The sequence below is a fragment of the Aptenodytes patagonicus genome, chromosome 10 (genome assembly GCF_965638725.1).
Source record: "Aptenodytes patagonicus chromosome 10, bAptPat1.pri.cur, whole genome shotgun sequence".
Lineage (NCBI taxonomy): Eukaryota > Metazoa > Chordata > Aves > Sphenisciformes > Spheniscidae > Aptenodytes > Aptenodytes patagonicus.
In genome coordinates this window covers 16,063,750-16,080,431 of record NC_134958.1, presented here as the reverse complement: position 1 = coordinate 16,080,431, position 16,682 = coordinate 16,063,750, and the positions used below count along the sequence as shown (strand labels likewise).

The 16,682-nt window shown below is 37.1% G+C and overlaps 1 protein-coding gene and 1 long non-coding RNA gene across 10 annotated transcripts in view; one reads left to right on the top strand and one right to left on the bottom strand.

Annotated features, from left to right (window-relative positions):
• Nucleotides 1-13,131, top strand: part of LOC143165037 (uncharacterized) — a 70,129-nt gene extending 56,998 nt beyond the window's left edge. The window contains exon 7 of the long non-coding RNA XR_012996193.1: nucleotides 12,727-13,131. This is a non-coding gene — a long non-coding RNA (uncharacterized LOC143165037). The remainder of the gene's footprint in view (nucleotides 1-12,726) is intronic.
• The window catches only part of TCF12 (transcription factor 12), a 177,246-nt gene that overhangs the window by 17,446 nt on the left and 143,118 nt on the right, over nucleotides 1-16,682 (bottom strand). For 5 of the 9 annotated variants that reach the window (XM_076348256.1, XM_076348257.1, XM_076348259.1 and 2 more), the window contains 8 exons: nucleotides 14,934-15,039; nucleotides 13,657-13,796; nucleotides 13,197-13,341; nucleotides 11,609-11,673; nucleotides 7,345-7,423; nucleotides 2,593-2,666; nucleotides 1,605-1,676; nucleotides 678-884 (listed from right to left, as the gene is read on the bottom strand). In XM_076348256.1, coding sequence (XP_076204371.1) covers nucleotides 678-884; nucleotides 1,605-1,676; nucleotides 2,593-2,666; nucleotides 7,345-7,423; nucleotides 11,609-11,673; nucleotides 13,197-13,341; nucleotides 13,657-13,796; nucleotides 14,934-15,039 — 888 coding nt within the window. The remainder of the gene's footprint in view (nucleotides 1-677; nucleotides 885-1,604; nucleotides 1,677-2,592; nucleotides 2,667-7,344; nucleotides 7,424-11,608; nucleotides 11,674-13,196; nucleotides 13,342-13,656; nucleotides 13,797-14,933; nucleotides 15,040-16,682) is intronic. The other 4 variants (XM_076348261.1, XM_076348265.1, XM_076348260.1 and 1 more) reach the window with 3 other exon arrangements.

Sequence of the window (16,682 nt, the reverse complement as noted above, 5' to 3'; positions counted from 1 at the left end):
AGAGATGGATTGAATTATTTCACTCTTCTTGGGGATTAATCTAAAAGTTGTTTCCTCTTCGTTGTTACTTACACTACAGCTGTGCTCAAACTCCTTTTCATTTAGAAAAAAAAGTTTAAATTTTGAGCCTGCGCACACTATGGTTCCACATTCCAACAGCTTCCTCCCAGTCCTCTGCCAGCATCTGCTATTGAAGACTAGTTCCAATTTACAATAAACAGCTTTTCCAGACCAGAACACTTGAAATTCAGTCCTTCTTGACTGCTTTTCCCATTCAATCTCCCTATTCACCATTTCAAGGAGAAAACTGTTCTGCCAATTATTACACATCTGGAAAAAATGCATGTATAAGCTGAAATGCTCTCAGCCGAAAGTTTCGGCTTTCTGCATATGGTCACAGCAGGATTTTATGGGCCACTGACCAGGCCAAAGTCTAAGTTTTCCCATCTTTCTCCTCCCCCTCATTTCTGCCCACCCCCACCCCAACCCTCTAATTGGAAACCCATAGCAGGTGCAAGCTGTCTGCCATCTTTTCCTCCACAAGAATCTCGAGTAGTTTCTTCTTGATAAATACTAATCTTACAGTCCAGTTTTAACTCACTAGGCTCTATGATAACTTAAATGCATCAGCTGTAATTGCTTTGCATAAATATATACATGTTTAAAAATATCATTACCATTGATGCTTGTCTGTTGGTTGTTACAAGGCTAGATGCTCCATAATTCGAGTTCAGGCTTCCAATTGGCCCATTGTGGGATGGTCCCAATAAACTATGAATATCTCCATGGCCACCTGATAGGCTTGTTGAAGGCCCCACAGCATGATTTCGTAGTACATGAATGGCATCATCGAGTCTGTCCAAGCGATCCTCCATTCGAGACTGCTGTTGGGATTTAAGAGGGACAGTAAGTCATTACTGAATAGATCTGCAGACTCATTATACCGTAACAGTTTCTACCTCGGAGATATTAAAGATAGAAGATGAAATGCGGTATCAAAAGACTTTGAAAGCACCTACCAGCACTACAAACAAACAGGAAAAAGAAAAGATATCTGGAGATTTTGCTCGAGATAGCATTCATTCCACAAATAGGTGGCAGCTTTTAAAGTGAAGCTAATTATAAGGTTAATGTTACTCAGCTTCTATTACATGGCATGAACAAGAAAAAAGGAAGTGCTACAAAATAAGCTATCTAATACAGGATGAGAAAGAATGATCATAAAATCAGCCTCACCACGTTGGTAACAATTAAGAGAGGCAGTGGCTTTTTGAGAACCTGTATTACAAAAAAACTGGACAAAACTTTAAGTTATCATTTTCTAAAATGGATCTTTAAACAGATTAAATATTTCAGAAATAAAAGCAAGTTCTGTATGTTACTGCAGAAAAGTCTGTCTTAAAATTACTTTCCTTTAGAAAAAAAGACCAAAAAAACCCCAAAGCAAAACCAATTCTGACATTGCAGCTCTCTAGAAACTGAAATAGCAGAATGTTGGAGTCAAAAGATGGGTCATACGCTACACTAATTTAAGTTTTTAATGGGGAATCTGAAAGAAGCATTAATTGAAACAGAAAAAGGCACCATCTAAAGTGAAATAGTACCTCACAGACATCCTTTAAGAAGGACATTGCATCTTGCAAATGCTCGTGAAGTTGCTGTTCAACTCGATTTTTCTGGCAAAGTCAAGACAGAACAGGAAGCAAAGCACAGGTTAAGATTAATTCAAAAAAGAGGTGAGGAAACAGCTGATGTGCATGTCAGCAATAAATTGTTAGTCAAGTTAATGCAACAGAGATCTGATTATATTAAGATAAGAAAAGGCTAATATTTAACACTGCAGTTATGTTAGGATTCTAAGGTGTACGTATCAATTATATTTAATTGCAAAAACATTGAAGAAAAAACTGATTTAGCTTAAACTTATTCTTGTTAGACAGAAAAAAAGAAATTACATCTGTGGGAACTAGAAATATTAACAGGTTATCAAAACCTTCCCTCAAATTTTTCCCCTTTCCTTCCCGATGCTGTATCAGAAATTTAAGAAAGAAGTCAGTAACTTAAATCCTCTGCTGAATCTTCAAAAGAAGAAAATTTACAACACTGTAGATTATTTCCTGTGTGTTTTTCTGTAAAATGTTTCATTAATAAATGAACGTTCCCCAGTAACAATAATTACAAATAAAATATATTAATACTTTAATGACAGCGTAATGAAAACAAGCCCAAAAGACTACCATTTCAGGGAGAGAGGGGGAAGGACAAGTAAATGCAAAGGCATGAAGTCTTTATCTTTTCTCCAGACTGAACTTTAGATAAGAATTAGCTATGGATTTGTGAAAAGGTACCAGAATCTCGTAACAGTGCTTTAGCACCAGCTGTCCTCAGCACAGAAGCCTGATGCCCAGGGAACAGATGGTGAAAGACACACCCTGCACGTCTTATATTGTTCAACTGAACAGGCCATTTGTTAGCAAAGAATTCATTTGTAATGCTATCCTACTGTTTCCTTTAATGATATGCAGGATTTATACAAAACCAAGCCTTCAACTCTTAGGTATAAAGTACTATGTTACTTTCAACAATTCTTACCAAGGAGTGTAGAGAGTTTTCATAGTTTGGAGATGAGGGGGCTTGTCCTCCACTCCTAGACCACTGACTGGCACCTGTCAAAATTGTCTAGGTTAACGCACAGATTTATGCAGCATAAGTGGGAAGCAGAGACACAGTATTTCTCAATGTAATTAAAACCAACATATTCTGCATAAAGGTAAGCTAACATATGGGTATACAAAGGAGGACACATTCCTTCATTCTGCCTTATTGTGGGATAATTTTTATATCCTGGCATCTGTAGGGTTAGACACATTATCGATGACAAAGCAGTGACATCTTCAAAGTACTTCAACATTAAAAAGTGGACTAAACACACACACGCTGTATCTGAAATACCTGCCTTCTGCCAGTGTCACCATAAAAAGATTGCAGAATTCTTTCTTCTTCAGATTATGTTCACTATATGTAGGCGTATCTTTAATAGCGTTAAAATACACAACAAAAATATTGAAAGAAATCAAATAGACACTGAATTAAGGATAACCGGAAAACCATTTTTATGACACTTCCCTACTAAATAAGAAAACTTAAAACTAGATCTAAAAAGCTTTATCTATCTTGTCTAGTTCTACACTATACCATTTTAGAATATAATGCATTCCAAGTTCAGAAGAGTAAAAATACACCTAAGTTATTCCCATTTGTTATTTCAGTTATATTTAAGGTAAATTGGCAGCTAACGAATCATTGACTGTGCCACAAATTGACAATTATATCCATATTACCTATACACTGGAAATTCAAATACATATCCATTCTAATCCGACATAAATACACCTAATTACTATGTAAAATTTAGAAATAATTAGATGTGAAATGCAGTAACTAATAAAGCAGTACTTTTAAAACAAAGCCTGAAGTAGTACAACATGTATTTTTCTCACCAACTAATAACGCACCTTTTATAAAGATACTACATGAAATTCTATGTCCATTAGAGACAACTTCCTTTCAGCCATACAAATGTAATAATAAAGCAATTACATTAATAAATTATGGACATACAGGTCAAAGCAGCTTATTAAAGGAAGAGCCTGTGGGCTTGTTCTTTCAATAACAGCCAGAGCTGTATGTCTGGGAAACTGGGAAAAGGTTTAATACATTACAGTTCCTTTGTTCAGAGAGCTGCAAGTAGTTACCTTTTAAAGAAAGGGTTTTATTTAACAAAAAGAGTACAGCTTGCATAGCTATTAAAATACCTAAATATTTCCTTTCTAATTAAAAAAAAATAAACCAGCTTCAATTTCATAAAAGCCCAGAGCTGCCATGACTGTGCTGGAATTCTCTTTTAAAATATAATGACATCAGTGAATAAGCTTATAATTACCAGTTTTCACTTCACACAGCTACTCTGGGCCTGGATCTGTAGTCTCCCTCCGCATAGTCATCATTCCTGAACTTGGGAATAATGCTTGGAGTCCCACTTATTTTTGCAAAGCATTAATGAAACAACTTTAGAGTACTTTGGCTCAGCGTAATGCTCAAATTTTTATCTGGTCAAAACTCCATTTTCAGAGACAAGACCATAGTCAGGGCTTTAATGAGTGCTGACTACTAACAGGATCGAGCATACTACTTCCTACAATAAAGCATCAGCTGAATATTAAGCAGAAAAGCAACCAGTTACGAAAAGAAAGCAAATAGACTCAACACCTGTGCATCTAGTTTGACGAGTTTGGGGGGTTTTTTTGAATGAAAAAAGGTACTATTTCCTTAATGTAAGCCCAGAACAAAACTCTGAGTGGGACTTCTCACAAAGGAAACAAAAAGAAAAGGGGGGAGGGAATACTCAACTCCTCCTCCTCTCAAACGAACAGCCCAACTGCAACCTGCAGTTTTTAATCACACCTCTAGTAATGCTAGTGCTCTTTATGAGCGGTGGCATACTCTCTCTCCATGTCTGCGCAGGTTGCCAGATGGCACTGATTTCCTGCTTTCCTCATTCCACTCCCCCTCTTAGAAGTTTGTGCATGAAATCCACCAATTATGTTAAAAAGCATCCTGGCACCACAAGCCCTGCAATTAACAACTGCAGCTTTTAGTGCAGCACCAACATAGCAGCATGAAAAAACAAATAAGCCAGGCAAGTGTTAGGATTTACAGGGGTCATCGATAGTAATCACTGTAGTATTGTTCTTACTCTCAGAGTCTCCCCAACACTAATCCCCTGGCTCCCCTTTCAAATACACACTCGCATCGGAGTCAGCAGAGGGCTGGTTTTGCATCCTCAGAACCGACCGAACCCTTCTGAATACCTCTGATCCTGGGCAAAGGATTCTTAAAATACCAAGGCTCCCACCATTCAGATCCGTATATAAACTTCACATACATATACACAACCATTAAAACTATGCAAGAAGCTTAGCTCTGGGCATGTTTATGTAAAATTAGAAATTAAATGAGGGCAGGGAAAATGAGACACACTATTGTCTCACGCTACTTGGGGGCTTTCATCATGTTGTTCTCAAAGCTTTTAATTAAATTAATAAAAAAAAAGTTGTTAGTCCTTATTCAGTAACATACCAGGCAAATAGTCAAACATGAGCATATATACTTAAGTGTCTCATGAAGTAACTCTCTCTCAATGCTTTAAATGGCAAATAGAGTGCTCCTACTGTAATTTACAATTAAAGGATAGGTAAATTATAACTTAGTCAAATCTATAATAAGAAGAATGCTAAATAAACAAAGAACTAACTGCAAAAGAGGAAAAACACGAAGAAGGCAAAAATGCTCCAAAATATATTATTTTAGTATACATAAAACATTTGTTTTATCTGCAATAACTTTTTGGGTCAGGACACAAAATGGCTACCAGGAGTATAAATAGCAATAAATATAGTAGTAATTACTTTACATTGTGCTTCACTGTGTTCTTAGTGACTCATCTGGGAATAAAGATAAAAGTCCAGATTCATAAATGAAGGTAATTAACTACTGGAGCAATTTACCAAAGGCTTGATAAATTCTGTATCACTAGAATTAAAGGGGGTGGGGTGGGAGGGTGTAATTGTAAAGCAGATGCTAAGTTTGCGCCTGAGAAGGATTTCAGTATTATTTGCTTATATCTGCCACTGTCTTAGCCATCAGAATCCAGAATAAGGAACACAAATCACAGTGCAAATTTTGGACAATTTTACATTTGATACAGGTTCCAACGGACAAAGGCATCAACAGCAAAGGGAAAACCCAAATTTTAGGGACCTCAAATTTGTGTTCTAAAACCAGAAATTAGCTAGCGCTTTCACTTAGAAAATTAGGTGTGGTACCTAATCAGGGAACTCCAACTGGGATCTTTAAAATTTTAAATACTATGAGATGTCAGAACTTCTTTCTTCCAGCCACAGAGCTCTTTTCAGTATTTGCTTTGTTGTTAAAAAGAAAATAGTAATAATTTTCTGGCCTGATCTGCCTTTTCAGTATAACAAGGATACACAAAACATTTTTTGTCAGCTGTAATCACTAAATCAAAAATCCCATTAATCCCATCGTTACTCAATTCAACATGGTTTTTTCAGTTATAGAAACAAAATGCCCAAAGCAGGTGCTCAGGTATGCCATGTCAGATATTCATTAATCCATTAAGTCCACAGAAAACCAGAACAGTGTCCATTAAACATGAGTGAAGAATGAATGATGAAAGTTTTCTGAGTGACATTGCATATATAGATACGCATATTCACATACATATGTATGACTGCATTTTGCATGCAATAACTTTACTAATTTATTCATCTAGATTACAAAAGTGTTCAGCTAAGCTCATTCTGTACACCTTTCACTGTAAGTTAATTTTATTTTTTTTATAAAAAGCAAAACACTCTTGCAAAAGAGTGACCAACGGCCAGGAGTCTGCAGGGATATATTAAACAACAGAGAATGGGAAAACGGACTGTTGTATAAACGTTAAATAATTTAACAAATTGCACTATAGGAAAGAACAGGGTTAAAGTTACATCATCTTGCTTGTAATTCTAGTTCTTTGTTAAACAACAAATTTAAGTCAATGGAGCTTTCACAGTCCTCTCTATATGGAGAACAGCTGTTCAACTTTTACTAGACAGCTGAGGCCACAGTGTCTGTGAAAGCTGCACTACCCACTAATAGCTGTAGGCAGCTGCCCACAGTTCATCTCCACACTGGAATGCTTCTTCCCACATTCACACTACAAACACACAAAGCACAGGTGACAGAGGTGGCTGCAATACAGAGCATTTATTTTGAAAAATGCCAGAAATTCTTCTCCCATAGAATGAAAGCATTCATGAAAGATACGAATGAAAAGCTATCCTGTGTAAAAATTGGATAGTCTCATAGCCTACTGTATTTTCATTAGAGGGAACACACATCTGCTGTGTTTGTCACTGAAAGCTGCCGCAGAGTTTTAACATACAGCTTTAAAAAAACCCCAACCAAATCACTTTTATTTCTCTCCAATGGTACAGATCTGTACAAATATCTTTATAGCTGTGATAGTATATGGTCATTCAATGTTTTCAAAGATTATTTTAATAAGCTAATTTTCAAAGCCAGTTGCCAGGATTTAAGTGCATGCTCGTAACAAAATATTTAAGGATCTGGATTTATAAATCTGAGTTTAGTACAGTGGAAAAAATAAACAAAATATAGTAGTAATTATGCAAGGAAGCTACTGCTGATTTCACTGTGATTCCAAACAGGATGTTTTCAAAACAACAAACAAGTTATTGACAAATAGCTAGTCTCTACCTGTAAGAGGCGATGGTGATCCAACTGGTGTTGATGGATTCGATGGAAAACTACTGCTGGTATGATCAGGAGAATAAATCTAACAACAGACGAAAGACTGTATATCAATACATGCCATAATACACAGTAAAAAAAAAAAGCTATTAGGGTTCCTTTTCATGCTTTTAATTGTCACTCTTTACACTGGATTGATAAAAAAACCAATTTGAACCTTCAATCGTGGCTCTGCTTTATTACACTCAAGGCTCTAAAAATGTCCAGAGAACTTTCATTTTCAAGCAGCTGCCAAAATAAGCACAGCGACACAAGTATAACTGATCTTCCTTCTACTTTAACAGCAGCAGAAATTACAGCCTTTTTATCGTTGAAGGGGAACGATATACTTAAGAGTTAACAGTACACAGATAATTATAACAAACAAAACTTCAGGAAAATGCGGAGGAATAATGACTTCCCAAACTTTAGAGAGAGAAAAGGTTTTAGAAGATAACATGTTGACTGCTAAAAATTATTCCTTCACAAGAGAAAAATACCAAGAAAGCATTCAGCTCTAGTTACTATTGGTACCTACCAAACGAAAACCATCTGAAATTTTCTTGCTCTTGCTATGTATTGCAGCACATACAATTTTTCTCTTATTTCTATATCAATTGCTCCCTTAAGATACTAAACCTCAATCTGCAACAATTCATTCCTTGCTATTAGTGTAATTAAAATGGTAAAAACAGAAGACGTAATGCTTAAAGCTTTAATTGAAACTTAAAATTTCAAGATTCTTGGAAAATTCATTTTGTGAAAGGAATTGAATAGGTTTAGAGGTTGACTATGGATTTTAGAACATATTTTTATAGGTCATCAGTTCAAACCTGTTTTACTTGAGCAGAGACCAGGATTTGTTAGTCATCAGATGGCAGTTAAAAAATCTTCACTGACAGTGTGGTTGATGTCCCTTCACACAGACAATAAGACATTTCAGCATTTAGCTGACAATAAACTGGGACTTGGTTAAGTTGCATATTGTATCTTTTGAACTGATAAAACCAGGACCCGATAGACCACATGCTCCTTCCTGGTCTATCATACTTCTTCATTAGAAAAGACCATCAGTTCCCTAATGGAAATACCTCCTCCTTTTCATACGTGCTAGAAAGAGACTATATTTAAAAGAACGAACTACCTCAGACCACTGTAGGAAATTCATGCATTGTACATCAGTATAAAAATAAATCTTGGGTGTCAGTATGGAAACTGTAGAGAGCTCCAGACAGAGAAGATACAGAAAATTAAAATGATGTCAGAACAAAGGCCATGAAGTTTCCTTTGAAACTGGTTGTTTTCCACCGCTCTACCGGCCGACTTTCTTTTGCTGTATTTTATAAGAGGGAAAACCTACATTATACCAAAGCCACAACTAAAAAACGAGGTCAGAATTCATTCTGCATGCAGTCCCTGGCCGCTGTGCTGTTAAATGACCAATGATGAACAACCCTGACACCTTCTGCCAGGCTTAAACGGTAACATGACTCATTTTACTGCAACAAATGAGACTCCTCCCCCTATCAGTCATGGTCCATTCCAATCAGCGGGGTGCCAATATGCCAGGGTCTAATGAAAAGGCTCTTAGACAAAAGCTGCACAATTGAGAGCCTGCAGAGCCAAACCTCGGAGCTGTTAGTCCAATTTTTTAAACACTACAGTGTACATTTCAGTTAGGCTTTGTTATGTTAATGTTATTGAGTCTAAAGCAACAAAGAAACTTAATTCATGAATTACTTTTAGAAGTCAACTTCCCTACATTTTCTTTTCTTTTGTGAGGGGACCAGTGGCTATTTAACTACGGAGACCGTACAAAGGCCTTTCCCCTAGTTCTGAGGTAGGAATCAAAACACAAGTTATCACAAAGAGGTCTGATATAATCAACAAAGTTAAACAGTCCTCCTGTTTGATCTCCTCTAAATTAAAGACCAAGTGTTTTGATTTGGCATTAGGCAATGAAATAAACCAGATGTTTCTCCTGCCATATAACCCTCCATGGGCACAATCTTAAAGGGTTATTGTTTGGCAAATGTTCAGGGAAACACATTAGAAATGGCACGAATACCCAGATTTTCTTTTCTTTCTATCTATACTAGTTCATTATCCAAACTAATGCATAATCCACAGGGCTTTGGGAACTTTGTGTAAATACTTTCATGTACAATTCTCTTTCTTGCCTACCCTGAGATTAAGACCACAATTATCCAGGCTTAAACCTAAAATAAAAGAACCTTTGCAAATGTATTATCTGGCCTTACATGTTTAATCACATACTATTCTGTATGGTCTTTAATACCTAAACTGAAGAACAAATGTCGTATCCTCTGATGTTTAGCACATGAAAGGCCTATTGTGAGATGTACATCAACAGAATTTTAGAACCAGAAATTCCTCTCAACAGTTGCAGTGGTAGCGTTTAAAATCCTAACAGAAAGGCATATAGCGTCGTCTTAGGGAAAAAAAAAAGTTATGACAATCACAGTATTTAAATAAAACTTTGTTCAAACCGAAAAATATTCTTGGTTTACTAGCCATCACAATTCACGTGCGCTAGCTTCACCTACAGGAGAGACCACCTCCCTCCTCTCCACAGCCGTGAGCGGTGTGCCTTGCTGAACAAGCACAAGAAGTGTGCTGGGTGCGCGCGTGTTGCAGGGTGCGGGGGAAGCAGATGGATGAGGCGAGGGATTTGAAGTGTGCAGACTATGGCATGCACTGATAGAGCAGATGGAATGCATCACCATCAGCTATGACAGAAATGATTTATGGAATGACCTGGCTGCTCCTGCCAAGCAACAACACGGGATGACAGAAACAAGTTTCTATGACAACCAGAGCCCACCCACCAGTTAGATTAAACATTTCTGCCCTGACTTCCACTCGCAATATATTTAGAGTTTTTCCTCAAAACATCAGCCTGGTTTTCTCAGCTAGTGACTTGGGCAAAAATACCTGAAAGGACGAGAAGATAATTTTAAAAAGGAGAGCAGTGGAAAACATCACAAAGTCCCGAAGGTCAAACTGGCCAGCGTGTCAGACTTAACAACAGAAATTTTGGTCAGGCTGCAGAACAGCAGACATCCTAATACATCTGCAGAGTAATGAACAGCCTGAAGTATGTAAGCATTGCTATTTCTAGGAATCAAAATGATCCCCGCTCTTTTCTGACAGGTCTCAAACAGACAAAAAGAGAGTGTTAACTGCCCTCTGGACTCGTGAATTGTTATCTACTTGCTGAATCCCCAAAAGCAACAGGGACATTTTTCTCCTCGAAGCCAGCAGGTCAGAGCTCTCCTACCCAATATGGACATTACAGACATTATCAGATCTCGTAATCTTTTAACATATGACCCTCTGGGGGATGCAAGGGTAACAGGATCTGCACGAATATGCACATTTGCATTCACTGGTATGAGGTGAGGGATGCAGAATCCAACCCAGGAATGGTCTCTTGGGGCTGCAAAGTAGTCATTTCTATCTTCAAATCAGACTTAGTCTCCCTATTTGCTACGTATAAGAAATACAAAGTGCTCCCCCAGCCACCGCTCCTAACTCTGAAATTTCTGCTATACTGTATCAATTACTGTTTTATAAAAAGTACATCTGATTGTATTAATGCAAAAATAATTGCTGCATGCGTGCATATGTAAACAGAGCTTTTACTAGACTGAAGATACTTGCAACGTTTTACATTATCTACATTATTCCAGCAAGAGTTAAGAGTTTAAACTTTATGCACATACAGCATTTTAAAGGCTGTTCCATAAATCATAGTTATACAACACAGCATTCAAAACCTCTCAGTTTTATAACGCCACTGAGAAAATATTTTAAACCTTGAGGCAGGATCTGCTCTAAGAGTAATGTTAAAAATATTTTACTTTTAACTAGAACACTATAGAAAAAAAAATAAAAATCAACTCTAAACTTTTTATTATTATCTTTTACTTTGTCTAAACAACTTTCTAAACTATATCTGGCCTAAATTTTTCCATCACCTAAAAAAAAAAAAAAGGAAGTCAGAATGTCTTCAACAGATAAAAGCATTTTCCACTTGCCTTTTTTATAGACATTTGTCTAGTATATAACATTGTATCATATATCATATGTATCATTTTAACTTCATACATGAAAACTCCTGATTTGATATTATAAAATGAACACAGAAATAACGGATGCAATGATCAAAATACGTCTTTCAAATCTGAATATTCTAACTGCTACTTACAGATGCCAATGCCTTTCCAAGCGCATCACCTGTCTGTGAGCTTCCAGCACCATTTCCTCTGTTTCCTGTAATGTGGAAAACAAACCCAACACTTATTTTTAAAGCTGAAATTTTATTTACTTTTATTATTTTATTCATCATGTACAGTTGAGCAACCACTTTTAAAACGGATATGCTGAGGAAGTCAGTGTCAACAGAATCAGTTCTCATTATACTTAAATATTTAATTAAAACAATTAGATTTAAATTTAGATGCTCTTCTCTTTAAAGTCAAACAATATCACCGTGATAACTTAAGGACCAACAAGTGAAAGCAGTTAGAAAAAAGACTTAAATTATTTTCTAGGAATACAGGCTAATTTTAATGAAATATGAAAAGAAAATCAAAATCAGAAAAATATATTATTGCAGCTCATTTCTAAACTGTTATCACTAAAGTGCTGCACATTTCATTAATTCTTAAAGCCAAATTCACTGAAGAGTTCCTTGTGTGTCTCCTTGCTCCCCCTGCTCTAATTCCCTGTGCTGTACTCTCATCTTTATTTTAGAAAATCCCTGAAAAGCTCCTGTCCACCAAGTTTTCTGTCACCCTTGCTCTCAGTTGCATGTCAGCAGCTTTGCGTGCCCTTTTGCTCCACACACCATCAAGCCAAGAGGTCTGAAGCCCTACCAATTGGAAACACAGAAAGGACCTGAATCCTCTGAAATATCTGCTTTACTGTAGAAGATAGACCCTTTAAAAGTGAATCTCCTTCCTCCAATTATCGACTTCTAATGCCAAAAAAATTGTATTTACTGTGCATGTAAGCCGTTCACATCAGAAATCCAAATCATGCAACACTCACTGTTTCAAGTTTGTGGCAAACTTGGATTTCCCAGCCTGAATTTCCCATGCAGAGTCATTAACTGGGTTCTGTTTAAAGATCTGACTGTAAAACATGTTCCCAAATCAAAGCCAATATAGTCACTCTAATTCCACTTACCTAAAATGAAGCTAAGTACAAATCATATTGAACTGACAAGGAGAGTCTACAAGCATGTAATTTCTACGGCTGTATCTTAAGATGTGCAAATATGTACAAGGAACAGATGATCATCCTATATTTCATGCCTTCTAGGTAAGCACGGAAGAGACTAAACCAGCCACTGAGATGCTACTCAGTAATCTCTAGATCAGTTAAGAGAGGAATTTACAATGCAGTTTATCAAGCTCCCCAAAGAAAGAGTCTCCCTGCCTTTCTCCTGCACAGTACCTTGGTGATACAGCAGCTCTGAAAACTACACCACCAGAACTACCTATATGAACATGTACATATACTGAACTATGGAAGGATAATTGCCATGAAGTTAGATGGATACAATCTCCTGTGCATAGGCTTGGCTGTGAAAGCAACTAACCAGCAAGTCTTAAGCTGACTGCAAAACAATTTGCCTCATCTCAGCCATACTGAGGACCGAAACGCCACAGTGGTATGGTATCCCTGATCTACAAGCATCCCATAAATGAAATCTTACTGATTTTGTGTGTCATGCAGCCCTAAATTTCATTTTCTTGTAAAATTAAAAAAAAGCAGGAAGAACTTTTTACCCAGAATATTATCTGATCCATTGACAGGTGGAGTGTGTGAGGCAGCTACATAAGGTGAACTGCTGGTACTGCCACGATGGAAGCTAGACATTGGAGGAAGACTGGCATTTATATCTGTAGGTGAGACTGAATGCGGGGGATAGCTCTAGAAAGAAGAGAAACAGACATAAGACATTAAGTAGTCTTTAAATAAATGTTGATATTTTAAGATACCAGATATACAACACCCAGCTCTTTATTAAAGAAAAGAACTCATCCATCCTCTGAACAGACCACTATACAGCCACAGATTTTTATTTATACAACAGACATAAATAAAAGGACATAAATCTAATACAGTAAGTTTGTGATTTCTGACAACTGAGTTTTTAACTGACATACACGAGCAGCAAAGAAGAAATGAATTCTTGTGATCTCCATATACACGTACAAATACATTAATCTGTGCTGTGTATCTTACCAAACGGTCGTGTGTGTGCAGGCTGCCGTAACTGCTGGACTGGGACATGTGGGAAGAGGAGCCTCCCAGCATCCCACCATAGCCGGGCTGGCTCATGCCATTGGATGAACTCCAGAGGTCAGAAGAATTGTGGGTCCCATCTTTTTTTTTTAATAAAAAAGAAAAAAAGAAAAATACATTTAGTGAAGAAGAGTACTGAGTTCTAATTTCCTTTACAAAATTATTTTAAAAGAATACAGAATTCAGCTACTCAGGCTAACATCAGCAGGGAAATGGTGACCAGTTTATACTGCGTCTTCTATTTTCATGCCACCACACTGTTGCTATATTTATAAAAAAAACAAAAAACCAACAGAGGCTTTATAGCTGAAATACAATCCAACCACAGCTGAGAAAATACCAAGTACTTCTGCTAATTACACAGACCTTCAGTAAGGCCAGATTTATATGAAGAGGGTTGATAAAAATTCCAGACTGAAATAAATAATAAAAAAGGGGGTGGAGGACAGAGAAGTTTGGCTAAACAGAGCTCATTACATAAACATACAGTGCAAAACATCTATTAACCTAAAATAAGCAATTTATAGTCTAAAATACCTTAGTACCATAAAAATATTAAAAACATTTCATAATAGCAGATTTAAGTAACTGAAATTACTACATTACATAAGCCTTAAACCCGTGTATCAATGCAGTTTCCCTTCTGTAGCACAAACTGAAGTGCTCTGTAAATTCCCGTACTGAGAGACTATGCTTTCAATGTGCTCCAAAACCTCGTCAGACTACAGTACAAGCTAATTGTATGATGTGAGGCCGAGGAAATGAATTCTGCTCTCGTTTTGTTCAATGCAATCCCCCCCCTTTTTTTTTCCTGGCATGCTGGATATACAAGCATTTGAGAACTTAAGACTGTTAGCTGATATTGTACAGTCAAATTCCAGAACAGTCAAGAAGCCCTCACCTCATTTTTCTCTATCACTCCAGTGTGCTGCTCTGAAGCCCCTACAAATCAAAGGATGGGGGATTCTGTCCATCTGGCCTGGTGTATAATCCCCTTAAATTTCAGTCAGCAATTAATGTCATGAGAAAAACTTTAAATCAACAGACAGCTCCCTTCATCTAACTGTTTTAAAAGTATATAAAACTTAATCACAGGCTCTAGCACAATATGTTACCTTTACGCTTCCTCAATGAATCAGTACAACAGTGGCTGACTGCAGATTTCTGCCTAAAGAACAAGTGACACCTACCCATATTTTTACAGTCATTTTACCCACCTTGCATAAAGAAAGTGCTAGCAAACATACTGCTTGGTGGCTTAGGAGACGGGTAACTTGGAGATTCTCTGTTGAAATCATCAGAACTCGGGGATGGTGCATACACCTAAATATTGGAGAGCAATAAAAGCAGGTTAGTACTATTTGGGTGTCGTGCATTAAAAAACCCATAACAGCATGCAGACACAGATAGAAAGCACAAATAAAAAAAGAACAGTGCAGCAAGCTGCAACGTTTGTTGCCCTTGTTTTATTTGCTTTTTAGCAAGTTGCCACAGTACAGAGGAACTACAGTAGAATGATCCTAACAACACACTTTCTGGTGTGCCAACTCAGCCAGGTGGCCTGATAAAAGCTTGAATGCTGATTTTGCTTTCTAAGTGCGTGACTCGCACAGACTTGTTGCTCAAGATAAAAAAAGCAAGATAAAACAACTGGGCCCCAAACAAATTTTATTTTAAAACAACTGTATGCCTGTTTGAATATTTAATTAGCTGGCATCCCAACAATCAGACAGAAAAAGAACATCCAGTGACAAACAGAAAGATTTTAATGCAACCATTGTATCGTCCATTCAGAAACTTGCACGCCTTTGTATAGTCATCAAAAATGTATGCAATTCAAGTCCTGAGGAATAATCTTAAAACTGCAACATCGAGCAAATTATTTTTACACTGGCCTAACATTAAAGAAAACCAGCATCATTCTTTTTCCAGTGTAACACCACAGTGGAATGGCCATTCTCAACTTACAAACAACGAATTTTCTTAACAAGTTAAAAATTGTAAGATGCCAAATAAACATAAGGATTAGAAGTCTTTCACTGCAGTGACTCTAAGAAGAAATATAAAGCATATTCAGGAATAAATAAGTCCAATCAACAAAGCCAGTATTCATACACTCAGGGACTCTACCCATAACGTTAGTTGTTCTAAGCAATGCTATTTCTTCATAACAGTATTTTCGTCAATATACTGAATACCGCAGTATGACTAGTGTACGTTAAAAGAAAAATCTTTAAAAGAAAAAATTAACAAATATGGCAGCAAAGTATCAAAATGTAACATTGAAACCAGAGCATCTCTTTGCTACAAAGTAAAAAATGCAGTATTTTTATTTTTTAATCATGCACCTTACTTGTAAATACATAAGGCTTCACAAACGCATATATTAAGAATTTTAAAACTTCAAAGCTTACATAATGCAACTTACAAAGTGCACTATGCCCTAAAATTCAAAAGTTAGTGTTTTTATCCCTTCCTATGGAAATACAAGCACACGCACGTATCTCCAACATTCACATCCCTCCCTTGTCTTTCTGGGATGTTGTTTACCAAGAGAGAGAAGGGCCAGGAAAACCAAGCCGGCCAACAAAAAAAGCGTAAGTTCCCTGAAAGAGAACCATTGTTCTCCCGGAGAGCGATTGTTCCGATACGGATATTTAGAAAGTGAAGTGGGCAAGTCCCGCTTTCATTTGCATACCAATACCCCTCCTCCCCACTCCCAAATGCTTCTCTAGCCTGCTGTTGTCAGACCAAATGGCTGGGCATGTGCCTGCAGACAGCACTCTCCTCTATCAGAGGGACTGATTTACCACTCTCTTAGACTCGTTTTACATCAACAGAATTTCAATAAAATCTATCAAACTACAGTATGATGGAATCAGGACAAGGGCACAAGGAATGAAGCCAGGGCATAGCTGTCGATACAAGTCATGCAATGAAAACGGCGGCAGGTAAAAAGACACCTG